The 27,241-nt window shown below is 38.1% G+C and overlaps 3 protein-coding genes across 3 annotated transcripts in view; 2 read left to right on the forward strand and 1 right to left on the reverse strand.

The window, feature by feature from the left end:
* The window catches only part of LOC135692378 (uncharacterized), a 56,420-nt gene that overhangs the window by 27,505 nt on the left and 1,674 nt on the right, over positions 1-27,241 (forward strand). The window contains exons 14-15 of the mRNA XM_065210463.2: positions 20,069-20,121; positions 25,994-26,051. Of these exons, the coding sequence (XP_065066535.2) occupies positions 20,069-20,121; positions 25,994-26,051 (111 nt within the window). The remainder of the gene's footprint in view (positions 1-20,068; positions 20,122-25,993; positions 26,052-27,241) is intronic.
* LOC135692376 (uncharacterized) lies at positions 3,702-17,349 on the forward strand. Its single transcript, XM_065210462.2, has 2 exons — positions 3,702-6,169; positions 14,120-17,349. The coding sequence occupies exons 1-2, from the start codon at positions 4,861-4,863 to the stop codon at positions 15,559-15,561; spliced, it is 2,751 nt and encodes a 916-aa protein (XP_065066534.2). The 5' UTR covers positions 3,702-4,860; the 3' UTR covers positions 15,562-17,349.
* Positions 6,397-9,077, reverse strand: LOC135682874 (uncharacterized). The gene is made up of 2 exons (XM_065197954.2): positions 7,640-9,077; positions 6,397-7,501 (listed from the first exon to the last, which is right to left on the reverse strand). The coding sequence occupies exons 1-2, from the start codon at positions 8,707-8,709 to the stop codon at positions 6,484-6,486; spliced, it is 2,088 nt and encodes a 695-aa protein (XP_065054026.2). The 5' UTR covers positions 8,710-9,077; the 3' UTR covers positions 6,397-6,483.

Raw genomic sequence — 27,241 nt, forward strand, 5'->3', positions numbered from 1 at the left:
TATGCTCTTTCAAACCATTTATGCGTCTTTTTAGAGCTGAAATATATTTTCTTTATGTTTGTATACCTTAACTCTCCCGTACCTGTCTCGTTAGGATATCGAAGCAATCTTAATTTCTTGAATCCATACTTTCAACTAATATTAATACTAATATTAATAATACATATCACTAAAAACTAATTCTAATAACTAATAACTAATCTATTTGTTTTGTTATCTTTTTCGTTATCAGTTCCGATGAAGATTTAATATGGGATACTGTAATGTTGAATTTCAGAAATATTTGGGGTTTTTTCGTTGCCAACATTTTGTTTCGAAGTCTCTTCATAGAAGTTGGCAGTTATGAGGTCCCAATACCTTAGATAAGGAGAAATTCTAGTCTCCTCGTATGAGAAACATCGGGGCTAAAACAAATTTTTTTTACATAGAACATAGCCTATTAGAACGCAACACTTAGCTAAAGAACTCAACGAAGCCCAAATGGCTAAAGTTTGACTTATACTAGGTATACAAGATAGCGTTAAATGATGTAAATACAACATACGCGGGTGAAAATGGTGTGTGGATGTGATTCTAATTTTTTTCGATTCCATGAACATCATATGCTGGTGACTTTCAAATACCCTTTAAAAATTCTGCTTCCTTGCCCTTAAAGATGCAGCAATTTCCCTTGATAATACGAAGGCTGGTATTAGAAGTACTTCAGGTAATGATACATATAACCGTTTAAAAAGTTTACGCACATACGACAACTGATTAAAAATAAACAAAGGTCTGTACAACTAAAGTAGGTTTAACAGAACAGGGCAAAAATAAACTGCACACAATTCTTGTAAGAAGTGTTGCTATAAAACTCGTAGGGACTTGTCTATTTAAGAACTGTTATATAAGAACATTTCCTACAGTTGACTGCAGAATAATAATTTGGAAGGAGCATCTCAATTTCCGAATAACAATACGGAAAGACCGTCTTATTTCCACAAAAAGGATATTAGAATCTCAACAACCTGTTTTTTATAAACAAAAAATATGCTCATAGACAGTTTATTTTGTTGTTGTTGTTGACGTAAACAATGTGTTCTTTGTTGGGAGAAAAGGTCAGTGCCTGAGAATTCGAGATAGCAAAACCAAATATAGTTCATCGCAATGCCCATCAGTTCTGAAAAAGCATGTTCTCATTCGCTAATCTCTGTCATCTAGAAACCTAAATTAAGAAATTGTCTTGCTGTTCCATTTTCAAAGAGACTTCAAACTCTAGCTTAAAATCTCTCACCACACCCCTCTGCCCCATCGCTACTTCTTTCTTATTATGTTATTTAATGAAAAATGCAAAACCCTTGCGAATGTTGCGAAGACCCCTTGTAAAAAGCTACTCACACAGCCAACGAAACCTATTCCATTCATTTTCATGTGTTTTCAAAAGGTAGCCCTTTAGTTCATTTACATTTTCTATACCGCTATAGGTTACTAAACTATTTTATTTACGGAGTCAATCCGGCCCCCTAAAAACAGTTTCCCTGAAAGCCGTCATCCTAGTGAAGCAAATCCAACGCGAAGTCTTCAAACAATGCGATCAGGGGGTGCAATGCTAGGGGGCCTAGGGGAGCTGAGCTGAAAATGCCGAAAATAAGCAAATTTCTTTTTTGCTATCGTTTTTAACAACATTTTGTGCAAGACTCCAGCCCTCCCCCATTTTGTAATTTTGATAGCACTACACCAATGATTGCGATGCCAGAGGGATGGTGCCATAATGCCTCTATATGTTGATGAGCCTTGCCTTTATTAACAACAGGGCTGGAGAAATCGGGGGCCATGCCCCTCCACTTTTCTGCAGAGCAAAATTTTTTATGCAAGGCACAGTTTCTTATCGATATAGATGATTCAGTGAGAAACTGTTTTGTATTCCCTTAAATATGCCTTAACCTCTAGCTTGGTTACTATACAACAACCATAGCAGGCACACAAAAATGATCAAAAAAATTTGTCATTGTCTAAGTTGTACAACGAGTTACAGCTTGACTTAGGAAATAGATCGAAAAAAGATCCAGAATAACTTGGTGCCAGCAACAAATGAAGGAGTTTTGTTTCAAAACTTGGTTTGCAAGGTCTATTTGTTAACGGAAAATTTCCCAAAAACGTCGCAAAAAGAGAGAAATCAGTTTTTGAAGGAAAAGAAACTCCTGAAAAGAGAATTTTTCAGGATATGAAAAAGGAAGATTCGACAGATCTGTCTTTAAAAATGTCATCAAGGAATCTCCAAAGGTTGATTGTATCGATTATCCGTTCCTTCCAAGAAAGAGAAAATGTAGACGTATATATAAATTCTTTAAAAACTCATTTTGACCAGCACAGTTTGGAAATTTTTCCAGTCCAGAGTTCTTTTTTAAAAGCACTTTAACAGAACAATCTCTTAACTGTAAAAAATTGCATTTTCTTTAATTTTTAGTTAATAGTTCTTTTGTTGATTTTTCAATGTTTATGTTTTTTACTAAAGCGTGTTTCGTCCTCCCCACTTAGTGACACCGCCTTTGCATATCCCATTAACGCTCACTCGACGTAGCCATGACAAGGTCCAAACTTCCTTTGGGATCACGTTTCCAGATTTCTGAAATAGTAGTTTGTGTGAATGAACCTTTGACTTTACACGATGTCGGTACCACACCTCACTGGCGTGAAATGGCGCCGGTAAGAAAGGACACAGGCATTTAATAAAACCGGCATGAGGTGGCGTGGCACTACCATGATATCTTTTGTTTCCTAGCCATTTTTTTACACATGAAAAGGTGTTAATCTGGACTTAAACCATGACGATACCGTGCCCTTTGGTGGCATACCGTAAAAACCAGACCCTGAGACCCAGGACCCTTAAGTATTAACATCAAAAAGGACCCTTAACACCAGAAGGGTCCTCACCTCGATAAGACAGTAGTTGATCGCAGTTGACTGTCATCATCGCACCAAGAGGACCTTTGGTACCAACATCTTGTAAACGGTAACCGTCTTGTAGGAACTTTTCAATGAGGCATGCAACCGCAGACTTTTTCTGGTCTTATCAAAATCTGCGGCCTATCAAGGTCAAAATCAAATGTCAAGATGACAGATATTTCATAAGATGATTCTCATACAGTACCGAAGTGTGACGTCACCAAAAATCTATTTTTAGAATTTCTAAAATTTGGCCTCATAATCTGAAAGAACGGCATAAAAATACCTCTTATTTATTGTGCAAAATTAGTTGGATATGTTCCAAACTGGGCGAGATATGGCCAATGAGAGATTTCAAGTTTGCACACGGATCACTGTTATTCTACCCTGGGTACCAGACTCACTATATAAAATAATGTTCTATTTTATTTTATATATAGTGAGTCTGGTACCCAGGGTACTGTTATTCTGGCCTGGTTCATAAAGTTATGAACCAAGACCAAATAACAGAGGTTTGATGAGGCAAGAGCTTGTCCTTATGTGGCCACATCTAAGCCAATTCGTGATGCCTTTAACTGATTTTGCATATTACGAGCTATTTCATGATGCTCTTTTAGGTTCCGGGATCAAAATTCAGAAATTCTAAAAATAGATTTTTATGACGTCATCACTTCGGTACTCTAATATATGATTATCTTTTTTGACAGCTCCTTCCTTGGGGCCTTCGGAAGTGGGGAGTGGCGGGGGGGGGGGGGAGGAGGCTCCCAATAGTTGAGCTTGGCTTTCATTTTAACACAGCACTGCATGGCAAGTAAAGTAATATGCATGGCGCATTTCGCCGGTGGAAATAACGTACAAGATTTCTACCAAGACAAAAGGATTTCTAGGAATTAGATATGACAGTAGGATTTCCACCAAAGCCTTTTGAGATTTCTCTCGATTTCTTTGGTTTGCCCCTTGGTTATAGGCAACCTCTCCGCCACCCCCTCCCCTCCTCCAATTATGAATTTCGTACCATCATCAATCAACAGCATCAGCGTAATGTTGATTATTATCAACATGCTCATAAACATCATCATCATAACCATAACAGTCGTCAGTTGTGTAGTACGCTCCATCAACATCATCATCAACTCCCGTATTTTGTACGAAATTGTGAGCATGCACCCTTAGATAGGTAACGTTGCCAAACAATCATTTAAAGTAGCAATTTCTGTCGAAATTGTTAAACCTAGCAATTCTCTGTTCCGGGTTGACGTGATCGATCTTGCATCTCGCAATCTACAGACCTTTTTAAAAAATGGACTTCAGATTTGAAACCGTCATCTTGGAAAACGTCGATTTATTCTTATTCTTATTTGCAAGTCCTCCAATGAAAAGAAACAAGGCAAGTTCTATCTAGCCTGCCGAGAACTGGGGGACTTATCCTTCCAAGTCCCCCCCCCTGCAGATCGATTGTTTTAACATATTAGTTGAGGAGGATTGAGTTTTAAACCAGGGGTAAATGTGCTACGTATTACATTTTTACCCTGTTAGCGAAATTTGAGTGGCCCACTTATCACAAAAAACTTTGCATCCGAGGTTCTTTACTTTAGCCAATATGTATGCACTGAAAACTCCCTGTGGTGACAATGACCCCCTGGCGTTTCTTCTTTGTGAAAAATCATCAGCATCAGCTTGTATCTCTTCCCCTCCTTGGAGCTGAATAAACATCAACCGAGCAAAATAGAAACATTCAATCACGGAACGCAGCTCAGGTTTTTCTGACGGGGAAAAGTGTTGGAGACAAACTGTTAGTTGTTTGCGATATCTGGCTACAGTTAGATATGGGAGATCTGCTATGAATCAGTTGTAGAAGTGTCGTAAGCCACCAGGAGGCTGTTTATTCTAGACCAAAACAAAAGACCGCCCTCCATGATATACTTGTGAACCTAAATGAGCTTTGGAATTCTTTTCTTTGCCACGAGCGCCATGAGAAGATTGCATCGGTTTATGCCGGTCTTCATCGTCCTGGGAATCGCCATATTCCTTGTGCTGAACGTAATTATAACGATTAACATTTATGATAAACGAAGCAAGAGTCAAAGATTGGGGAAAAGATATCTAGAATCACCTATGAACGGAGGAGTTGACGGCTTTGATGTGATGTTTGGTGACAAACCGTGTGGTGTGCCATGTGGTAAAGCGAAGGATTCAAAACTGTCTAGTGATCGAGCTTCAGTGAAGACCAACAGCGGTGAAAATTCGTTCTCTCCAGTAATTGTGAACGATATAGATGATTCAAATAATGAGTCTCCCTCGCATACAACAATCTCAACGGTAGGTAAACAATTGGACCGAGCGGAAGTTGGATATAAATTCACAGAGTTGGTTTCAAACGACGACTGCCCCGTATATCAGTTGAATAATAAATACTTGCGGCATGGAAGCCAACAGAAAGTTTCTTGCAAGCCACATAGGCCTTCGTCAGAGGCTTGTGTTTTTGCTGAAAAGCAATATCCTTTTGACCCGAGCTTACTTAAATGCAAAAACTCACAGACTGTTGAGTTTTGCAAATTCAAACGAAGTGGGGGGATATCTTGCATTTTTCCAACGATGTGCAAATCGATTGAAGTTCATGGCGTGGATTTAGGGACTGGAAAAATCAGGATTAGAGGTGCCTTTTCAAGTAGAAAGAGGCTTGAGAAAGGATTATTGAAAATTCTTCACACCACTGCTGAGAGCGGGTTAAACTTTCTGTTTATCTCTTGTGTTCCTCACAACGGGACGGTTGATTCCCCTCAACAGTTGTTTACGTGGTTCACCCCTATTACCCAAAAGCATCTGAAGCGCCCAGCGATTAATATGAATATCGTTTTGTTAGATTCGGTATCTCGATCCCATTTTTATCGCTCGCTTCCCAAACTGATAGACGAGTTTAAAAGAATAAATTCCGATAAAGACTCTGGTGGTGAAGTACTTGACTTCATCTCTTTCCAATCGTTACACGGTCACAGCGCAGAAAACGCACACGCCTTATTTTCTGGATCGGTTTTTCCAAACAACATTACGAATTATCAACGAGAGAGAGCCCCCATCGGCATCGATGTTCTCTATAAGCAATTCAAAGATGCTGGTTACGTCACGATGTACCAGGACGATCTATGTTGGTCGGGCATCTGGGGTTTGCGAATGGAGCTTGGTCTGCCCAAGACGTGGAAGGGATTTTGGAGAAAAGTTAAAGATTCATTCATTGACAATACTGGTAAGTGAGATGCAAGTATGCAATTTTACGTTACCCCTTTTTTTTTATTAATAATATACACGCTTTTTTTTTTATAAGGAACCTAGCTCGGGCCTAGTTCTTTAAATTCCTTATTTTGAGACCTGTTTTGACCACTTTGTAGTTCTAAAAGTTCCTTAATAGTTCCTTAATTTTAAGTTGGCATTTAGTGGACAATAATTAGTACAGACGCAAGAAAAACAATCAAATTCAGCGTTTTGCTATAAACTTAAGAAAAGATAACAAGTTAAAACACAAAGAAGCTTCATATAATATAAAATTAATAATAATAGTCATTAAAGAAGTTGCATATCCACTCCATTGATGTCGTCTGACACAATGTAGTCTTCAGTACCGTCTTCGAAAAGAACTCTAAACTCTCCCAGCTTGGTGTTGAACCACTTCACTTGTCCAGTGTGCCATTCGTCGTAGAATGCGCGTATTTTTTTATTAATCAACTCATGTTCGTAGACACGATCTTTTACATGGTCTACTCTTTCATGCTCAAGCTCGTCAGGCTCAAGTTCTTCATCCCCTTCATCTTCTTCATCACTTACATCTTCCTCACAGGCTGCTGAGGCCTCTGGTATTTGTACAGACAGTGGATTTTCGGGGCCAGTCACAGGCAATGGTGGTGGTATTGAGTACCCAATCAGACCTTCAGGCTGAATTTTCTTGTCCTCCGACCCATCAGCCGTTATTAAGCAGCCTGTCTTTTCAAAGCATCTGTACCGTGATGAGGCATAGCTCTCACTGGAAAGCCTATTGTATGCCTCACCAACCCAGTGTGTAATTAGAATTCTTCGCTTCTTGACATCCAGTTTTTCAACACTGTTCCCAAGCCAAAGATCTATATTTTCGTCACTTTGCAGCCACTCATCTTGGAGGGTTCGAACCAAAGACTTCAGCATGTTTCCAAAGCCACAATCTACAGGTTGCCAGATGTCTGTCGCACCGGCCAAACCGAACCAAACAACACCATTTAATTTTCTGACCTCACTCAGAAACAGATCATTAGTTTGCGCACTTAAGTTGTCGCAGAAAAGAACGAATTCTTCATTTTCACCTGTTTCGGAAGAATTTTGGACAGCTGGTTTCAGAGTTCTCTTCACCCAGTCGATGCTGAAATTGATGTCTGCCCAGGCGTTTGTCTGCCAGTAAACATCCACGTCTTTGTGGTATGCCTGTATTTCATCCTGGCTGATTCTTTTCCCTGTTCCACGGAAAATAATTGCAATTTTGACTGGCGGTCCTTCGGCTGCAAAGCAGATTTGTAACGTGCACTGCCGCTTATCAAGTCCCGGTCCCGGTGTGCTGAAAAAGAATTAAAGATAGCAATTTTAGAAGGAGTGGACAAATGAGCAGCCCCCCAATTTTTATAATATTTCCAAATTAATTTTTTAAAAGGCCCAGTCTGGAAAGAGTTTAAACAAAAAGCAGAAAGCGGTTTACCTGACCCAGGTTCGATGGTTTCTTTGTTCTCCGCGCGGAAAGTGTTTTTCGTATGTTGTTTTACAATCGACCGCAAACGGCATAGGAACTTGATCAACGTTGAAGCGTTTAGATGGTCGGAATCTCCCCCATTTGCTGTCATAGGAAGGCTTTGCGTTTCCTGTCTTGATCAAGCCTTCGCGCAAAGTTGTGTGCCAACCAATCATGCCTGGCAAGAAGCTCGTTTTCTCAGCCCTTTTCTTACGCTGAATTCTCCTCAACTTGATTTTGTACTTCCTGATAAAGTTGAAGACTGCAGATTTCGGGATAGCTTTAATATCTGATTGGGCACTTTGGTCGAATTCGGGGTTAATCTTCCTAGCATTTGCGTACAGCCATGCAAAAGATATTCGCATCCCCTTTGATCTTGCTTGTAGGAACTTTTCGTGAAGCATCACGAAGACTTGCTTATGCCTTGTGCTGGGTCTGATCTTTTTCATCATTTTCCTGTGGCTATCGGCGGCTGCATCAGTAATTTTCTTCTCATTTTTAACCCAGGTCGATACCATCGATTTAGAGATGTTGTATTTGAATGCAACGTCATTCTTTTGGTTTTTCTTTGCTTCCTCGATAACTTTTAGCTTAAATTCGGTGTCATAAGATAGTCTGTTCTTCTTCTCTCGATGGTGCTGACTGCTTTCTCCTGCTTCTGACGCTCTAGCACTTTTCTCTATCTCTTGACATTCCTCTACAGTTTCTTCGATGTTCTCATCCACATCAATAGCAGTTGGTTCTTTTTGTGGCTCAACAGCCTCGGCGCTACTTTCCAAGATCAATGGAATTTCATCGATTTTTTTAGTTGGTTGTTCTTTTTCTCTCTCACTGTCTTTTTTCGAAGTGCACCAAGACACGTGCATCGTAAGGCCAGACTTACTTTTGAAATGCTTGTTGCATGTGTCACAACGATACAAACTTACATCATCATCCTCAACAAACGAACGACCAGGGACTTCTTGTAACTCATTTCGATGAGGTATCTTTTTAGAAAAACCGAACTTGAACAACGTTGACTGCTTTTTCTTATCTCCCATATTGCAACTACTGTAATACTCAGCCACACACACAGAATAAGAATTCTATTTTGTTGTGACTAACCTATTTGACTAAAACTAAAACACCTAAAGTGTGAATTCACAACAAAGCACAGCTGCATGTGAGGTGAGTTAAAACGGAAATTTCTCATGTTGTATCTTGGCCCCATGAGCATGGCCGGTTTTACTGAAAATCAATGGAACCGGCTTCCTAATTGTAAATTGTGCGGAAATATAAATATATTCAAAATTAAAAAGTTCCTTAGGGATTTGGCCTTTAGTAGTAAAAGTTCCTTAAGTTTTTTGACCTTCTACATGTAGGTTCCTTATAAACGGTTCCTTATAAAAAAAAAAGCGTGTACTCTTTGAGAACATCGAGGCTTGGTTTTCCAAAAATAAGCAAACTAAATTGGAAGAATCTGAAAAATCTGAAGAGTGTTTTTGAAAATATTCTCGTGAGTTAACAGAACAGTTCAGATTTTATCAGCTAATGAAGCTATTAAACTATTTTAATCAGCAAGATTAATGTAGAGATGAATACAACATTAAGAACACAGATTATCAAAAATTTAGAGCACGCTCGGGAGGGGGGACTGAGTCTAGTTTTGGACGGGGAGATGCTATTTTGGTTCAAAAGTTGGACCAATAATCCCGCAATGTTCGAAAAAATGTGACCCATAATTCTGCAAACATGATGAAAACTATACCCATAATTCCGCAAGGCAAAAAGGATTTTTCAAAACACAACAAAATCATGAAGCTAATTTTGTATGCCCTTTTCCCAAAATCTCAATATCACAAATATTCCATACTCTCATTGGGCTATTCCATTTTTACTCCATACAGGGGGATGGAAGTAAGATTTCTGTTAATCATATATCCCCCGGGAAATGAATTTGAAGATCATGACCACTCTGATTTTGATTCTTTCAACCCCCGGAAAATCCATGTCATTCTTTTTAATGAATTTCCTTAACCCATTTGAGAAAACATCGTACATTTTTAATACCCCTTGAAAAACTTCATATATTTTTTTCTTTCAACCCCCTGGAAAAACATACATTTGTCTGATACCCCCTGAAATATCCTTCGTGCCAGACCCCCCTGGAATTTTACTTCCATCCCCATGTACAGATATCAAATGGAATAGCCCATTTCTAACTGGATATTCATTTTATTAAGGCTAAATTTTCCTCCTTATAATTTTGCAATGTTTTGCCCAAATTATGCCCATAATTCTGTATGTTTCTTTAAATGGTACCCTTAATTCCTCACATTTTTGAAAAAATGATACCGTTGGTGGGTGTACCAGGTATTTTGGCGTGATCGGCGTATTTTCGATGCGTGGATTCGTGAAATAAATTTATATTATCCGTGAACGTGTGAAAAGACATTCACCCGTGACCAGTGAATAAGCATTATAGTCCAGTCGCTTAAATCGTGACAGAATGGAACAAAGCACTAAACTTTTCATGGTGATACCTATGGGCATAGAGAAAATGTTCAGAAGGGGTGCCGGTTTCTATTGATTTCGGGGGGTGAGCTAGAGATAAAAATCGTATGACGTCATATAAAATCACCAGAATGCTTTCTTGGAGATGATCTATGTATGACTGAATCGATGTAGAAGACTTCGATGACTGATTTATTACTGTACATGATCCATATGCAAAACCGCTTTTTGTTTTTTTTCGGTACATTTAAAATTCTCAAAACCTAAAGAAAGTATCGCTAAATAATGAAACGTCCCCGTACCTCAAAATCTATTAAGGTACCCCCGCTTCCCCGAGAATTATCTGGTTCTTTAGAAAAGGATTGTATTTTGACTCTTGTTGAACTCCATTCTGTAAGTTGTTGACGTCTCTTTTTTGATTGATGTGGAAGTACGTTTTGTACGTTTTCATTCGCATCGGATGATTTCGGATGATCACGCTAAAAATATTGTCACTTTGAGATAACTTAGTCTTCGAATGAGCACCTTCCTTCGAATATGTCCCTCCCTCGAAAATGCCCCCACTCGAAAGTATTTATTGTGAATTAAGCCCCCATTCTTGAATAACTCCCCCGCCCATTCGAATAAGCACCTATCCAAAAATAAACCCCGGGGGGTTATTCGAGGAAGTACGGTAAGGACCATTGAAGCATGGAAGCCTAGGCTTGTTTATCAAAATGTAGACCACCAAAACGTTATATGCTCTACTGTCCTGGCGTTGAAATTACCATGGATTTGTAGCCTGATCCGTCTTTTGGTCATCAACTTTTGAAACCTGACAGCTCTCCCTAGTTATCATTTTGGTAAGACCGTTGGGTGATAACAAAGATAATGGAAGTGATAATAAGAAACTTTTCTCTAACTTCGAGATTCTCAAACTGCTCCTTTCTACTTCATATTTTTTCATGAGTATTTAGGATCCAAGATTCATGTCAAACAATTAGAGTAGACACAAGATTCAAGATCGTTTTTCTCTTTGTGCACGATTTTATAAGCGCTTTATAAGGAACCTATACGTAGAAGCCGAAAGATTTAAAAAGATTAGACTATATTAAAGAAAAATCCGTAAAAAATGAAGATTTTAAAACTTTTATCACTGCTGACACTACTGCTGAGTGGTTTACACTACGAACACTAGCCCAGGCTAGGTCAGGCTCGGTCCGGGCCAAATTAATGTGGACATAAATAAACCTGTGCCGGTCCCCAATCTTTTGTTTTGGCAGTAGATCATAGTCAGCTAACGTACATGACGTCATACAAACTATGGCAACCTGGTGCATAAGTGGTAGTATGACCTCATCGCATTCCAACCATTTGATGAAAGACTTTATTGCAAGCGGCATGAAATTCAATTCCTATGTCAACTGCCAATACCTCCGCTCAGTCAATGTTCTGAACACTAAACTATGGAAAATGAAGACTGACGCAATGCTTTTAAAAGGAGCTTTAGGCTTGATTACAGCAAATTTTGTCGGGGGAACTCTCTTTTAAATGCTTGATAATGTTCTTATGCGGCAAAACTAGTTATCTGAAATTTTAGCAACGGCTTCATACATAATTATCAATGGCAGTTACTCTGACTCAGGCGAAAACGTAAGAGAGAGTTTTTTTAGCTGCACACGCACTAAAACGATTTCTTTAGATTCAAATGTAAGAAAGTGCTTCAAAACAGGGCCTTTTTAAAGCTTTAGAGTAGAATAGACACTTTTTCCGTGTTTCTCATTTTTGTGTGTGCTATGAATTGAAACCCTTGAAAAAAGCTAAACTCCAGCTTTAGAAGAAAATTCCCCGAACGAAGTAAGCAGAAAATCTGACATACACGTCCCTGTAGATTAAACAAACTACAGAATGATCTCCTGCGGTCATTTTCCTGCATTTGCCTAAAACACTTAACTGTTCTGTAGGGATACATGAGCCCTGTTAATGCCACAGCAAACCACAGGCGAGTTCCGCCATTGCACTTAGTCCTCGGTTTCAAAGATGTATGACGTCATGTACGTTAGCTGACTATGATCTAGTGCCGACCATCTTTTGTTTTGGCACAAGAGCAGTATGGGTAACATATCTTTCACCTTACAATATGGACTAAAATGGACTTGGAGATTTTTCATAACGGTGTTATGCCTGATTTTTTGCGGTAAAGCGTTCTCCTTGCATTATTTGTTAAAAACAACAAAATATGGCACATCATTGCTCTATTTTGCGCATAGGCTGTAGAAAATTTAAATTGAGGCCTTGCCCAGGCTTCTGTCGACACTGCAATAACTTGGACCAGGCCGAGTTGTACGATTAACCTGGGCCGAACTCGGGCTAGTTTATAGTGTGTGCAGGGCTTTAGGAGACCAGTGCAATCAGTTTAGTCAAACTGGCATTAATTGCACTCAAAAACCGAGATACCAGGCGGGCCTGGGGCTTTGCCACCCCCCCCCCCCCCCCAAAAACGTAGCTGGTATAAGTAAATTACTTTTGTTTTGTGAAATATGGCTGTTTTTACACCTATTTATCAGGGCTGGCCCCCTCCAAACAAAATGTTGTATCTCGGTCTTTGATTGCACTGAATGTGCAGGTGAATCTTCTCAAACTACAAAGTGATCAAAAGAGGTCCATAAAAGGAACTTTAGGAACTAGGCCTTGAGCTAGATTCCTTATAAAAGGTAAAGATGTCTTATATGCCTTACTTGTCTTTTCCTTTTCGGCCCTTGTGCATTGTTTTCAATGTCCAGTATCGAATAAAGTTTCTTACATGAAAGGACTTCAAATACAAGATTAAGTGTCTATGCAGCAAAGTACCCCAGCTAACAATAGCTGAAGGGGGCAATTTTCAGTTGGGATCCATATCCTTTTTTCAGCGTATTAATCTGCCCCTTATTTCAAAGTTTCATGCTAGTATCACAATTTGCACAATTCGACCTAGTAAGTGATTTAACAGGCCTGACTAAATAGTTTCGCCTCGACTCATCACCGTGACGTCACAGCGGGAAATAAAATTTCGCAACGCAACTGCAAAATATGCATACTTTGACACTCAATAAAAAAAGAACCATTTAACTAATCTGAATTCTGTTCTTTGTGTAAGAACAAGGGTGAAGAGTTCTAAAGATTTCCTTTAAAATATTGTAATGGTAAATTTCGCTGCATAGGCACTTTAAGTTTTTCTTTTGTAGATCTGTTTTTTCTTCATATCTGCAATTTCTATCTATTTATATGTTTGCGTTCATTGTTTTAAATATCAAGTGACCTTCTCCTAGATGCTTTTGTTTCATGTTTAGTCGAAGACAAGGAATCTAATATTAATTGAATGTCAGAGAACGGATTAGCTGAGTGAGATCTCGATAAGCTGGCTGAAAATTTCAACATATGATTACTCCGTCTAGCATACCGGGAGGAAAATGCGTTATTGATCGCGTACATGACCCTGGACTTGCTACAAGTCTCTCACTATCCATTTAGTTATCTGAAAAATATAGAAAAGGAAAAAAAGAAAAAATGGAATGGAAATTTAGTGAATAGTGGAATCTCCCTCGTATTAACTAATTACCACGGAAAGCATTTTTTCAAAGGCACTTACTAATGCTAAAAATTATTGTTTTAATGGTTATTTTGAATTTTGCCATGAAAAGCAAGTTAAACTAAAACAAACTTCTCTCTAGTCACAAGCTACAATGTGGAATCAACGCTAGGCTGGAAAAATCTTTTTTCGAGATCAATAGTTATTTTTGGTTTTGTTGTTGATGGTTGTTGTTGCTGGATGCTGTTTGTGGTTGTTGCTCCCTGATGACGATGATTGATTACGATGATTATTGATTGATTGATTGATTGATTACGATGATAATCATAAGAACTGTAATCATAATATTTATTTTCCAATGCTCTTATATACCATTACGGTGACTTCAAATGTTTTTTATTCAATTGCAGGCCTTTCTGTCGCAAGCTGTAATATCTTAAAAAGCCTTGGACTTGAAAACCCTTTCGGTAAAACGGAAGGCAATCAAATTTGCTTCAATGGTCAGTTCCAGCACGATTTCTGGTTACGTTACGCTGAGATGTGGCACAAGTACGCACGTGGCGCCACTATCAGCTACACTGCTCTCAACGTGGCTCACGACTCTCGTGGCATTAGGACGCAAACCCTGAATTTGGGGCTTGTTTCTCACGTCCAGGAAATGTTGCAATCGGATAAGACTATAACTGTGTTCTTAGCTGATCATGGTAATACATACACATCGTATGTAAGAAAGATCCTCGAGGGACGATATGAAATGTATCACCCTTCCTTGTTTATGCTGATACCCGATGGAGTGAAGGATATACTCGGTGAAGAGATTATGGACACCCTAAGGGGAAACCAAAACCGTTTAGTTACCATGTTGGATTTGAATGCTGGGTTTCGATGGATTGCAGAATTGGCGGCAAACCTAAAGTGGTCGGAAAATCGGGGAATATTCGGAGAGATTCCTCCGGGGAGAACGTGCAATGATTTGCCTCTTAAACTGCCAAATTTTTGCGTTTGCGAGGGCTGGGATAATGTTGTTAGTAATGATAGCACCCAAATGGCGGTCCTAGAATTTGGCGTGGGCTACCTGAATGCAGAGATTGATCGTCAGTGGCGCCAACACAGAGATTCAATCTTAGAAACAAGCTTTGACGCCGAGGATAACATTCCTGTCGCGCGGAAATGTCATCATTTAGTGCCAATCCGCTTCGAAAACGTCCACGAGAGAAACTCGGGGGAAACACTTATAACTAGCTTTGATTTCGTTGTTGCTGCTGGCGAAGGCGTCGATCATAAAGAGGATACATTTCATGTGGAAACGCAATCAAACATTAGACCTGGCGTTACTGAAAACTATTTAAAGATGCTCAGCTTTGATAGAATATCACCGTATGGTCCTTACGAAGCATGTGGTGACAAAGGAATACGACCATTACTTTGTGTATGCTCCATGAAAAGCCGGGTGGCAAAAAATGGATTATCATACATCGGACAGAAGTCAATTTCAAACCTTTGGCAGTACATGCCGAATCTTTCTGGAATACCTTCCAAGAAAACATTATTTAATAAGAAAAAAGACAACTGTATATACATAATTTCAAGAGATTATTATGTAGTTTCCAGCAAGGGGAAAATAGACGAAACAAGCATTGGCGGAGCTATTCTTGAGGCCTTGAACATTTGCCCGAATCAATCTTTTCTTGTCCGGATTCAGCTACATCCAACCTTCATGAAAGTATCCGGTAAACGGTTATTTAGTGCAATTGTCCATGAAAATTCATTAAAGATGTTAACTGTATTGGCAACCGAGAACTTTTCATGGAGAACTAGTTACAGATTTGACTATGAAGTCTTGCAATTTTGATCATTCGATGCTTAGTGTTGTCTCAAAGGCACTACGTCCCGACGCATTTTGATGGCAATTTAAATTCCCATTGGAAGGACTACACAATATGCCTATTGTTGTGTATCCAATCGGCTGACGGTACACAGTGCCTAACTCTGGACGGTCGACTGACGGGACATAGTGCCTTTAACTAATATTTAGAGTATCAAAATTTAATAACTTACCACAATTGCAATCACAACGTCACAAAAGATTCAAGGGATCGTTAAATGTTGCTCAGTGAGTTTTTTAGTTAGGTTAAATGTCAATCGACTTGAATCAAAGTCAATAAAGCCCCTGAACTGGGAGGAAGCTATAGGGGGGTGTTCGGGCGTTTGACACCCCCATTGAAAAAGATTCAGTTTCAAAACCCCAAAAGGTGTGCTTAGTCGGCGAACATTTTGATGTTGTTGGCAATTAAGGATGGCTTACCTTCTTTTTGGCAAATGGCACCTTGATACCCCTGGTTTGCACAATATCTTGGGATGGTCCTTGAAGTACTGGAAAGGTTTACACAACCACAATAAACATGCATTCTAAAGTATTTCTCTTCCTTGTTGGATAATGATCAAACATTGGGTAGTGATCAAACGATAAGCTCGTTTAATTAGTTCATTGGCTATTTTCGTTATCTTGTGCCTTTGCTCATTGCCCGATGATGGAATTTCTGAGGAATTTCGTACAAAATGTGTTTTAGTAAGGTATATTTCTGCTTTTCCATGCTTCTTTGCAGTGGAGCAATGCTACGAACAAAACCTGCACCAACTTTCGGAAGAAGTTTCAAAATAATTCTTTATTGGCCACTGCTTGTACATTTTGATAACACTACAATTTTTAAGCAGCTGATAAAGGCTCTTCAGTATTGTCCCATCTGTCTTGGAATCAGAAAAAGGAGAATTTTTTTGGCAAAATAACGTAATCATAAGGTGCTCAGATTTCCAGCCTTTCAATTGATTAGTTGATGAAAAAGATTGTTCGCTAGATATGAACGCATTAAAGTTAATTTATACTCACAATTCAAGTTCTTTCATCAAATGAATAAATTAAAAACTTGATATTGTTAGCATTTATGTTGAGGTACTCTTCTCAGGAGGTAAATGAAGAGATTCGAATTGTATAAATTATATGCACTAAAGATTGAGCTAGCGTTTGATATCTTGTTAATGAGATCTTAGTTACCGCATTTTTTTAATGTCCTTCAACTAGTTTGTTTGATTTGACAATTTTTGACAGTTTTCAGTAAAGTTAATAATCACATATTTCGTATTCGAAGCCACAAAGAGGCTAAGGAAAATCCATAGCAGATATTGCGTTTGAATTCGCTGTGGGAAATATTGCGCCTATGCCCACTCTGAAATGTTTTGCATTGGTGCCCACTGTGAGTAGAAGTGCACATTTTGATACTAGATTCACTTCCAGTGCCCAGCCTTTTCCAAAACCCATTGCCAAACTCACGAACTCTGTCCCATGACTCATCCTCTTCTCGCTTTTCAGCAGTGGTGGACACCTGGAAAGGGGGCGAGGGGGTTATAACCGGTTATAACTCTCTTTCCCGCTACAACCCCCCCCCCTTCCCCCTTCTCTTTATAAGTCTTTGCTATAGGATTTTTCTTAGGCCTCTCTCTAACATCACTGACAAAAAAAATGTGCCCTCTTTTTGTAATATCGCACTGGTAACCATTATGGGAACCAATTACATATATAACGTTAACCAGTCACTCTGAACACTTGATTCCAAGATTGTTTTATGAAATTTGTTATCAATAATTTGAAGCTTCATTCTTCTGTGAAGCTTACGAGCGAGAGTACATATGCACTTGCAAATTTTTGCAGTCCTACATTTATCGCGATTGTTTCTTGTAGTTTCAATGAGCGCTAAGTGTATTGTAGTGTTGTGTGTTTAGTGTCATGTCAATTAGCCTAGATTTCAATTTTATGTCTTCCACATCAGTTCGTTCGCTTTCATACAACAGAAAATTTCTTTCAGTGTCTTTTTGCTTACATAGCCTTCTTCCTTTTGCAAATAGTCGCAGTGCTGTTAACCTCGTCAATAACCTTTGTTTTTCTTTCTTTATTTAAAGTTGGTACAATTTCTAGCTATGCATACTCAAGCTAATTAAAACCAACTAATTTAAATTACCAACGCTAAATATAATATAAATCAAATATAATCGATGTTGCTAACGTATTCCTTGTTAAGATTACAAGTACAATTAAACGATGTAAATTCTGAGGTTTTTTTCTTGAATATTTGTAAAGTAGGGGAGTACTTTATCTTATTTGGAACTGAGTTCCATATTTGGCTACATCTGTATGATACGGTATTTAATCCATATATTTTGTAATGTGGCTCCGCTGCTTTGAATTGGGGGTTTCTTAAGTAATATGGGCATTCATTTATGGAAAATATTTCATCCATAAAAGGTGGATTCAATCCGTTAAATGTTTTGTAAATTTCTATCGCAAGATATTGCAAATTTTTCTTATGAGAAGATATTGTTTTATTCTTGATTTGTTGTTAAGTTGTTGTTCAAAAGTTGATTCATAATCATCATGAGCTATTCTCATTGCTCTTTTATAAATCCGGTTTATCCGGTTGTTACTTTTCCTACTGCAAAACATCCAAATAAGAGAACAATAATTAAAATATGATAGTATGAACGTTTTCATTAAAAGAATTCGCTTAGATTTGTCCATATACGAAGCAATCCTGGCTAGAGCGTTTACCTTTTTCCCAGCTTCTTTACAAAAAACTTTAATATGTTCTTCTAATCTAAGTTGATGGTCTAGTGTTACTCCCAAAAGTTTAATATTCTTACATTCTATTATAGTAGAACCATTTATTTGAATTTTAGATTCCTTAAAATTGGATCGATTGGCTTTAAATGTTATAAGTTTGCTTTTATCGCCATTGAGCACCAAACGGTTTTCGTCAGTTAGTTCATTCATATCAGTACTTGACAGCCAAATTATATTATCAACTTTGTATACATCACCACGTTATTGCTGCATATTTCAATATGCCTACGCATTGTAGCCGTTTTTTTGCATGCGACGAAAAGTAGATACATCCGGCTCCCAGTTTGTTTATAGAATCGATTGTATTTAAATTTAATTTATAGAATGTAGTCTTAAAAATGTCAACGAAGACACAAGAACAACATTAAACATACGCATTTCAAGTTATCCAAAAAATTATAACATTGAGAAACGGTAAAAACTACATGCTTTTTACGAAAAATACGCTAGTGTGCGTATAAAAATCGCTAGTGTGCACCCGGCTATGTGAAAATGCTTTGGTTGTCTATCCTACTTAAAGTACGGATTTACGCCCGTTTAAGGGTGGACCTCGAAAAGGGTTTTTTTGGAAAGCGTCACCTACACTGTTGTAGCAAACTATTACGCTTGTTTTTTTAATAGGCTATTATACCAATGAAAGAAATTAAAATCAGATCTTTAAAGTTAATTCTGAACCTTTAGTAGGTACCAAAAAATAAACCACGCCCTTGAATTCAATTTGCTATGTATCACCCCCCGTCCCCGTGGAGTAAATTCTCTTTAGATTAGGGGCGATCTCCTGTTACCCACTTAGCCTATGAACACTTTTCTAAGAGACTGCCTTGCCAGGACCACATAAACAACGCTTACACCCTGGTATAAGAATGCAACACTTCCTGGTACGGCTGTTTAAAGTCTTTAAGTAACGGGTGGACTAAAGTCAAATATAGCGAGTGGTCTAGTGGTCACTTTATCCAGGAGGCAAGGTGCCCACCACAAAGCCTTAAAAATATGATCTATAATGTATCAACATGGTACCACATGTCGCATCTTCTGCGTTTTTGTGACCTCTCTCTAAATTTGTCAGCTCCGCCTGCCTATAACTCATCTTTATTAAAAACGCCCGTCTTCTTCGATCTTTTATTTTCTTACCGAAACTATCGCAGTTTTATTTGAATTTAGAAAATGGAACTTTTCGGGGAGTAGAGGTCGTTGAAGCAGTAGGGACAGAAAAAGCAGTATAATTGTCGGATTTTGTATTTGTGGTCAAAAATGAATACAGCTAACTTTTGATGTAATTAAAATTTCGGGTAGTAGAGAGGTAGAAGAAGGCAATTTTTACCGATCCAACCAACAAATGCGAAGTTTTGTTCCCCCTTCTTTATGTTTGTCACAATGCCCGTCTTCATATTAGTTAGCTAAAAGATCTTTACTTTCATTTCATTTATGAAAAAGATGTATCCATGATTCATCTTGAGTTCGTATGGATGCCTATTTTCTAAATAGACGACTCTTTGTTTGTGACACCAGCACTGATGGAGAGTTTCTTTTAGAGATAAGGAATGGGGATTTGAAAACCAGCGAATTTACTGAATTTTAATGAAATATTGATTTACGTAAAATTAAAGACTATATTGCATCATCTGTGTACTTCTAATAAAAATTTATTGAATAAACAATTGACATTCTTTTTGCATTTTGTTCACAGTGCATAGGAACGATCGACTGGATACGTTCAGAAGGTCATACCAGAGTCGTCAGGTAACACCGTTTGATTTCTCTAAGGTCTTCTTTGAAAATACATTCAATAAAAACTCAAACAACAACTGGTCTTCTAAAACCTAGCATCTAAACATCTGATATGGTACATATTAAGTTTAAAAAGAGCTTTATTTGGTTAGGTTCACATTGAACCTCTGTTAAAATTGAAAAAGAGCTTCTTTTGGTTAGGTTCATATTGAACCTCTGTTAAAATTTATGGAGGCATCGGTGATACTCATAAGCGACCTAAACCAACCCCCCCCCCCCCAACCCTTAACTGATACCTTAAAAACAATAGAAAAAATTGCTTTTGATAGCAGCAGAGATTTTGATTTATCAGGGAAACTATTAAAATGTGGGTTGACGATTAATTATACCGGAGTGTTTGTCCAAATATTTGTGTCAGAAAGAATCTTAAGACTGGTTCCCATTGTAAAAGTATCCAGTAGATAACAACGAAGAATAGGACGGCCTGTTTCCCTCCATTCAAGCAGCACAAGATAGAAGTCAATGCCAGATTCAGATGCTTTTTTCATTAACATCTTTGCTGTTTTGACCGCATTCTCTGCCTTGCCATTACTGCGCAAACTCTGACAGACTTAGCTCGGTGGTGAATTCGTATTCCTTGTCAAAATCCTGAAGTTCTCTAGAGGAGAAAGGTACCTTGTCATTAAAAAATGTATCTGGTATACCATGAGTAGAGAAGTGTCTCTTGAGCTTCGTCTTAGTTTCCTACAGCCGTTTTTTAAAATAGACGATCTGTCTCAAAGTAGCTGGAAAAGCAATCCACAGTACAGAGGAAGTTTGTGTTGTTGATTGTGACAATGACAACAGCAATTATTTGCCAGGAGGAGGTGGCTTGGGGTTTCTCACTGGTTGGTTGTTTTGGAATGTGCTCAGATTTCACATTTAAATCCAAATGAAGCCGATAAGATTCATGTTCATGCCAGGCCAATAGACTGCTTCTCTGGCCCATCTGGGACCCTTGTTATCCTGTGTGTGCTACATGCAGTTTCTCCGGGATCTCTTGGCGTAGTGTTTCTGGAACAACTGCTCTCTGAACTTAAATATTACGTCATCTTGCGTTGCTAGCTCGTCTCTAATTGAGAAGTTTGGGTGTATACATTGAGGGAGAGTCTCTTTGCTTTCTGGCCATCCATACAAAATTATTTCCTTCATTTGATTGCAGAGTGCTGTCACATTTGATTTGCTCGTTGGATATCTTTCAGCTGTGGCTCAGAGATGGGAAGGTGTCATATAAATAGTTTCGACTTCTTCTTCAGTTTCGGACTTTTGTCTCTCACTTGTCGGCAAATTTTCACGAGAGAGTGCATCTGCTTGAACAATTTCTTTGCCAGGTTTATAGCAGATTTTAACATTCTTTTTTCCATCTTAGTAGCAACCTTTGTAGTCTCTTAGGAGCAGAGGCAAGTGGCTTGCTGACGATTGAGACAAGTGATTTGTGATCTGTCCAAAGTGTAATCTCTTTGCCATATGCATAGGTATGGTAATGTTCCACTTCAAAAACTTGTGCGAGCAGTTCCTTCTTTATTTGGCTGTAAGTTTGCTCTGCAAGGGTGGGGGCTCTGCTTGCATTGGAGACTGGACGTTCCTCTTGTATGAGCACAAAACCAAGCTCCTTCGATGACGCATCAGCCTCACCTTCGTTCGCTGCCCTATGGTTAAAATACTTTAGAACTGGTGCCTCGCAAATCGCTTTTTATATGTCAGCGAAAGACTTGTCATGATTTTTTTACCCATATCCATGGCGCACTGTGTGGGTCAAATTTCTAAGAGGTTCGCATACCTTGGATAATCTAGAGAGAAACTTGGCCAGGTATTTTACAATGCCAATGAACCTTGGTACATCTTTTCAATATTATTTGCCATAAGATTATTATCATCAGCTTGGCCAACCATTATTTTTGCTTGAACAGTAGATGTTTCTGTGGCCCTGCACAAGTCAATGTATCTAGATACTGAATGTTTTGGTTCGGCAGCAGCTTACATCGCACAGCATTATAAAGCCTGGTTCCAGGTTCCAGGCTTTATAAAACCGTATAACTCGGGAACGTGACTCCGATCCCTTCTTCCATCTTCCAAAACGTTCAAAGAAGATTTGGTCCAGTTGATTGAGGGTAAGTTGATAACTGTCGGAGAACGATAAATATCCGGACAAGAAAACAATAGCTAGCAAAAAATTCGCTAAATGACTTTCCTATGATTGGTTAATTGCATCCAAGTGACTACTTTTTAAGCAATAATAATGGATCGGCGACGACAATGACCCATTTTCCCATTAATCTTTTTATTCACAAGAAGAGTCGTAAGAGTCGTAAGTTGAACTTAGATCAGCTCTACCGATCCTTGCGATCACAGCTGGCATAGTCGTAACGATCTGAAGAAAGTTTTCCTTTTAAAGAAAATTTTTATGATGCTAGAAAAAAAGAGATTAAAACTGTTAGGGGTTTACTGAGATAAGCAAGTTTTCATGTGAGGAAACAAACTAAGGCTGGGTGGGTTAGAGAAATGCAAAAAACACTCTTGTAATAAGGCTTGACCAAGCAAAGTGAGACCTACGCTTAGGACCGTTGAGAGATTTGTGAGGCGCTGGAGTAAAACCGAAAAAGACGTGGCTCCCTGCGAGCGTAGCAAGCTGAAAATTCTGGCGACAACGCCCTTCAGATGCAAAGCTTAAAATGCATTTCAGAATATAGTAACTTTTTGCATCTGTTTTAAATATTTTACTATTTTTAGGCATACTTTTGCTAAATTGATTAATAAATTCTCTTATAGTGGAATACATTACTTTATGAGGCCCACTAGAACTCGAAGCCATGGGGAAATTTGCCCCTTCCCCCCCCTCTCCTGGCGGCCCTGCCCCTTTAAAAACATAACTTACCCTGTGCTATTCATCATGGCCTCTTGTCACGCTCTTCTTTTCGTTTTACCTGTAACCATTGTGCAAGAATATGCGCAATGCTGTAGAGTTATTTATCGATTTGTTGGCTACAAAGGAGCTTTAAGTGATCACACCATTGATCCCAAAAAACGACCGAATCGAACAACCTGTTGTCCTCCTACATCAGCACGAGGAAGCGATCTAATCTCTCCATCTTGAGACCTCTTGCGCCCAAAGCTTTGGGCTACCATTTGTTAAAATGGTGCACACACCGTGCTGCGCTTTACATTGTGCATTAATCATTAAATTCTTAAATATTCTAAGAAACAACAAGCCTAGGAAAATTATTGAACATTGGATTCTCCATTACATAAGCATAATACCACGGCAAAAATGTTTAACGTCACTTGCGAATGATGGAAGTTTTTGTTTCAACGGTTACTTTGAGTTTTGCTATGAAAAAGCAAGTTGAACTGAAACCAACATGATTGCACTCTAGACTCATACAACACGGCGAGGTCTCAAGATGGGCGCTGCAATATGGAATCAACGCTGGGCTGGAGAAGCTCGATCCAGTCTTTTTTGAGATCAGTGGATCACACCGACAATATCTAAGGAGTGTTTTGTGCGTTGCTTTTGATAAATCGTATACTACCAGAAATATTAAAATAACAAAATCAACACACTTGTACAGGATATTGACTTGGTGTGTAAGCCAAATGGTATACCCTTCGAAGCGCGCAGACAGAATCAATATTTTGCTTCAACAATCTGCTTTAGCAAGGACTATGTTCCGAGGGGTCGCAAATAATGCATGAAAGATATCGATTCATTTATCGGAATCATGGAAAGATTTTCTCGCTTTCCGTTGTCATGAATTAATCCGGCGTAAAGACAGGACAGCAGTCTGTGAGGGACTGGGTGAAAGTTAAGAAATGCAAGCAGAACGAATCTTACTGGGCGCACTCATAGTTGTTGGGCAGGGATCGCCGTTGTCCCTATTTTGTCATGTCTCAGTTGCTAGTGTGTCGAGGGGCCTTTATTGGATAAATTGTTGTTTACGTATATTAAAGTGAATGATCTGAGCAACCTAGCAACTGAGATCAGTTGTTGCAAGAATGATCTGAGCAACCTAGTGAATGATCTGAGCAATGTTAAAGTGAATGATCTAAAGTGAATGAACAGGCCAATGCTAAACGTTGATTAGTGGATAATTCTGTATTTCCTTCCTAGGGTGATTTCTCCAAACCCTGAGTCACATCCTTTTTAATTTTGGTTGTTTTTTACATTTTTCTCTTTTGCACTTATGATTGTGACAGTCTTATCTGCAAATTTCATTATTATTATTTCCATTTTATCACAACTATCCTATTCATTTTTCTTTTTAACTTTGACCCGCTTGAAGAAAAGGTTTGAAGGATTCAGCCCAGTCTCTAAAAAGATTGCCCGCTCCTGATTTAGAGCATAATAAACTTGAGTTAAGTTTAAGTTAAAAGAGACACATGGATACAGACGATGCAGAAGTTAAAAGAGACACATGGATACAGACGATAGATTTATCGAAGATTTCTCGTAGATTTAAACAAAATTGACACAAGTTCGACGTATGAACTAGGGCGTAGATAACAAGACCGAATTATCTACATATATTCCATTTATCAAGAATGTGAGAATGTGATAGATGTGATAAGGCATCGAGCAGTATCTTATTATTGTGTTGGGCATGCCTTTTGTGCTTCAAGTGCCCCTGTTTTATTGCGTTTTCCCAAACTGGGCCGGATAAAGGTAGGTGCTAATAGCGCTGCGGCATTAGGCCCATGCCTGAAGTGGGCCCAGGTGAAAACAGACGACAGTTTTCCTGAAGCTGAACAGGTCCAATAATATTTCTTTTTTGCTCAAGCATCACGCTCAGTTTCGGCTTTATCGGACCCTATTTCTTTTTTACTTCGTTCATTTCGAAAATTTGCCGGTTATCTTTGATCCTTTTTTTTAATTTGGCAAAAAATCAATCTGAACTTACCGCCAAATGTTTAAAGCTTCCGATAATTATCTGATTATTTAGCTAAAAAAAGCTCTACCTCAATTCAATGTCTTAAATATGATTGAATTTTTCTTGTCTTCCCAGAGTTTATTGCGATATTTTATGCATATTAAGTATCAACCAGATAGCAAATAAACCAGATAATAACATAAATATATTGTTTTGTGTGTTTGAACCTCTACATTACCTTACATCCAATTTTATTTGATTCTAAGCCTATTTTGAAACGGCTGCTTGAAAAAAGATTTGTGTAAATCTCAAACAGGCACCTTTACTGGGAAATTTTAATATCTTTTGAAAATCTTTCTTACAAACCAACCTTCTTAAGTCTTTTTCTTTCAAAGCCAAATCTTTAAATATCGTATTCTTACAAACATAGTTCTTCGTATAGGCCCCGAGGAAGTGGACACTTTTTGTAGACGCCCCCTTCTCTAAAACGCTTTTTTCCGATGTGCGCCTAATTCATGCAACAACGGAAGTTTTTCATATAATGAAAAAATATATCCAATATTCGCTAGGCTGCAAGTTATCTCTAATTTCTTGAAAACTAGAAATAACAGCGTTCAGCTATTCTGTGGTTCAGTAGACTATGTCCAGAGAAGTGCTTAGGGAATAATTGGTAAGTTTCAAGCGACCCATCCAGTCTTAAAAAACATCTCCACTATTTGGTGAACCCTCAAAAGCTGCTTGAAAAAACTATGAAATCAAGGCAAGATAAGGAGTTGCAGTCAATACTCCTTTGTTTTCAATGATTTTATTCAAAGTTTTTAATCTTTCTTTGTTCTTAAATTGTTTAGCAGCTGCAAGGAACTGCTTCCTACTTTTTACCAGTATTTTTTATCAATATCTTGGCACATTTATTATTTATGATATTTTAATCTTAAGTTGCATGCTAAGTTTATATTATAAGAATTCCTTTTTTTCAATAGATGCCTTCAGGCTGATAATTGGAAAATAGTGAGCGCTGGTGACGACAAAACCTTGAAGGTACGTTTCATTAACATTAAAAAGTCCGGGCATGACAAAAGTTTAATTTAAAAGAAAAAATATTTTTGTCTGAATGCTTAAAAACTATGGTTGGTGTCTAAGCGAGCCATATTAGCTTTTTTGACCGACCAGTGTCCTTCAGTCTCGTGAGCTGTGTCTGTTTTTAGAGTGGTAATAAAATAGAACTGATTTTTTTGTTCACCAAATCAGATAAATCGTCTTTTTGTACACAGATTCCAACATCCACATCGTATTTTCTACTGTTAAGCTTTGTTTCCAGGAAAAACCCTATGTCTGGTCCTTCATATCTATTGCCTTTCCTATCCTTACTCCTGTCCTTTATTTGAAAATCTACTCGTTTTCTCTTGTTCCTTTACTTGAAAAATCTAGCAAAAAAACTTTCTGTCACTGGTAAATCATTTCGCAAACCAAAAATTCTGAAGCGTGTGGTAATTTATCAGAAAAGAGTAATTTCGACAAGAAACGTCACCCTTCGTCCCTTATAGTGTTGAACTGAATTGTGAAAATTTTAACAAATGGCCAACTCGAGGCATCAAAGGCAGCATGTTTTGGCTGCCTCGGTTTGAGGGGATTGTTATATCCTTTAGACGATGTCAGAGCGGTTAGAGACAAAATGCAAAGCTCTTAAGGACTTAAGGACTCTGAAATACATTAAGTTTATTTTAATGAGGAAGTTTTTCAGCTCTTAAGATTCACCTTTTCAATAGATTTTTTTTAATTAATCTACTTACATGGCTTTTTCAATGATAATCCAACTTTTTGAGTTTAAATCATCTTTGGTCATTAATATTCTTATAAATGCTTGATTATAGTGACTCTGATCTAAGAATCTCATCAAAGTTTCTGCAAAATCATACAACTGAATTACGAACATGTTATGTCTGAATTCATCAAAATGCCGTCTTCTTCGCGAAAAGTATTAAGCTTTTCTAATTTCTTCAAATTGATTCCTATTTAAGACGACTTTTTTTATTCAAAAAACATTTTGCATCTTAACGCTAATTTCATAAATCAATGTTTTGCTTTAGATTCCCAAACAGCCATCAAATAAAAATGCTCGATCAGCTCATTTTATAAGATTTTGAATGTAAAAGTTTCGTCTTTATCAAGGAGATCATTAAGCGGCTTTCTCATTTATCTGAAATAGACTTTCTTCGCATATTCGATTG

The sequence above is a fragment of the Rhopilema esculentum genome, chromosome 3 (assembly GCF_057945365.1).
Source record: "Rhopilema esculentum isolate cy_ngs chromosome 3, ASM5794536v1, whole genome shotgun sequence".
Taxonomy (NCBI): domain Eukaryota; kingdom Metazoa; phylum Cnidaria; class Scyphozoa; order Rhizostomeae; family Rhizostomatidae; genus Rhopilema; species Rhopilema esculentum.

What these genes read in the sequence shown, in the direction of transcription:
- LOC135692376 (XM_065210462.2), top strand. Translation starts at nt 4,861, where the DNA reads ATGAGCTTTGGAATTCTTTTCTTTGCCACGAGCGCCATGAGAAGATTG. An exon ending in TTCATTCATTGACAATACTG is followed by an intron (nt 6,170 to 14,119) that starts GTAAGTGAGATG and finishes ATTCAATTGCAG; the next exon opens with GCCTTTCTGTCGCAAGCTGT.
- LOC135682874 (XM_065197954.2), bottom strand. Translation starts at nt 8,709, where the DNA reads ATGGGAGATAAGAAAAAGCAGTCAACGTTGTTCAAGTTCGGTTTTTCT. An exon ending in AACCATCGAACCTGGGTCAG is followed by an intron (nt 7,502 to 7,639) that starts GTAAACCGCTTT and finishes ATTCTTTTTCAG; the next exon opens with CACACCGGGACCGGGACTTG.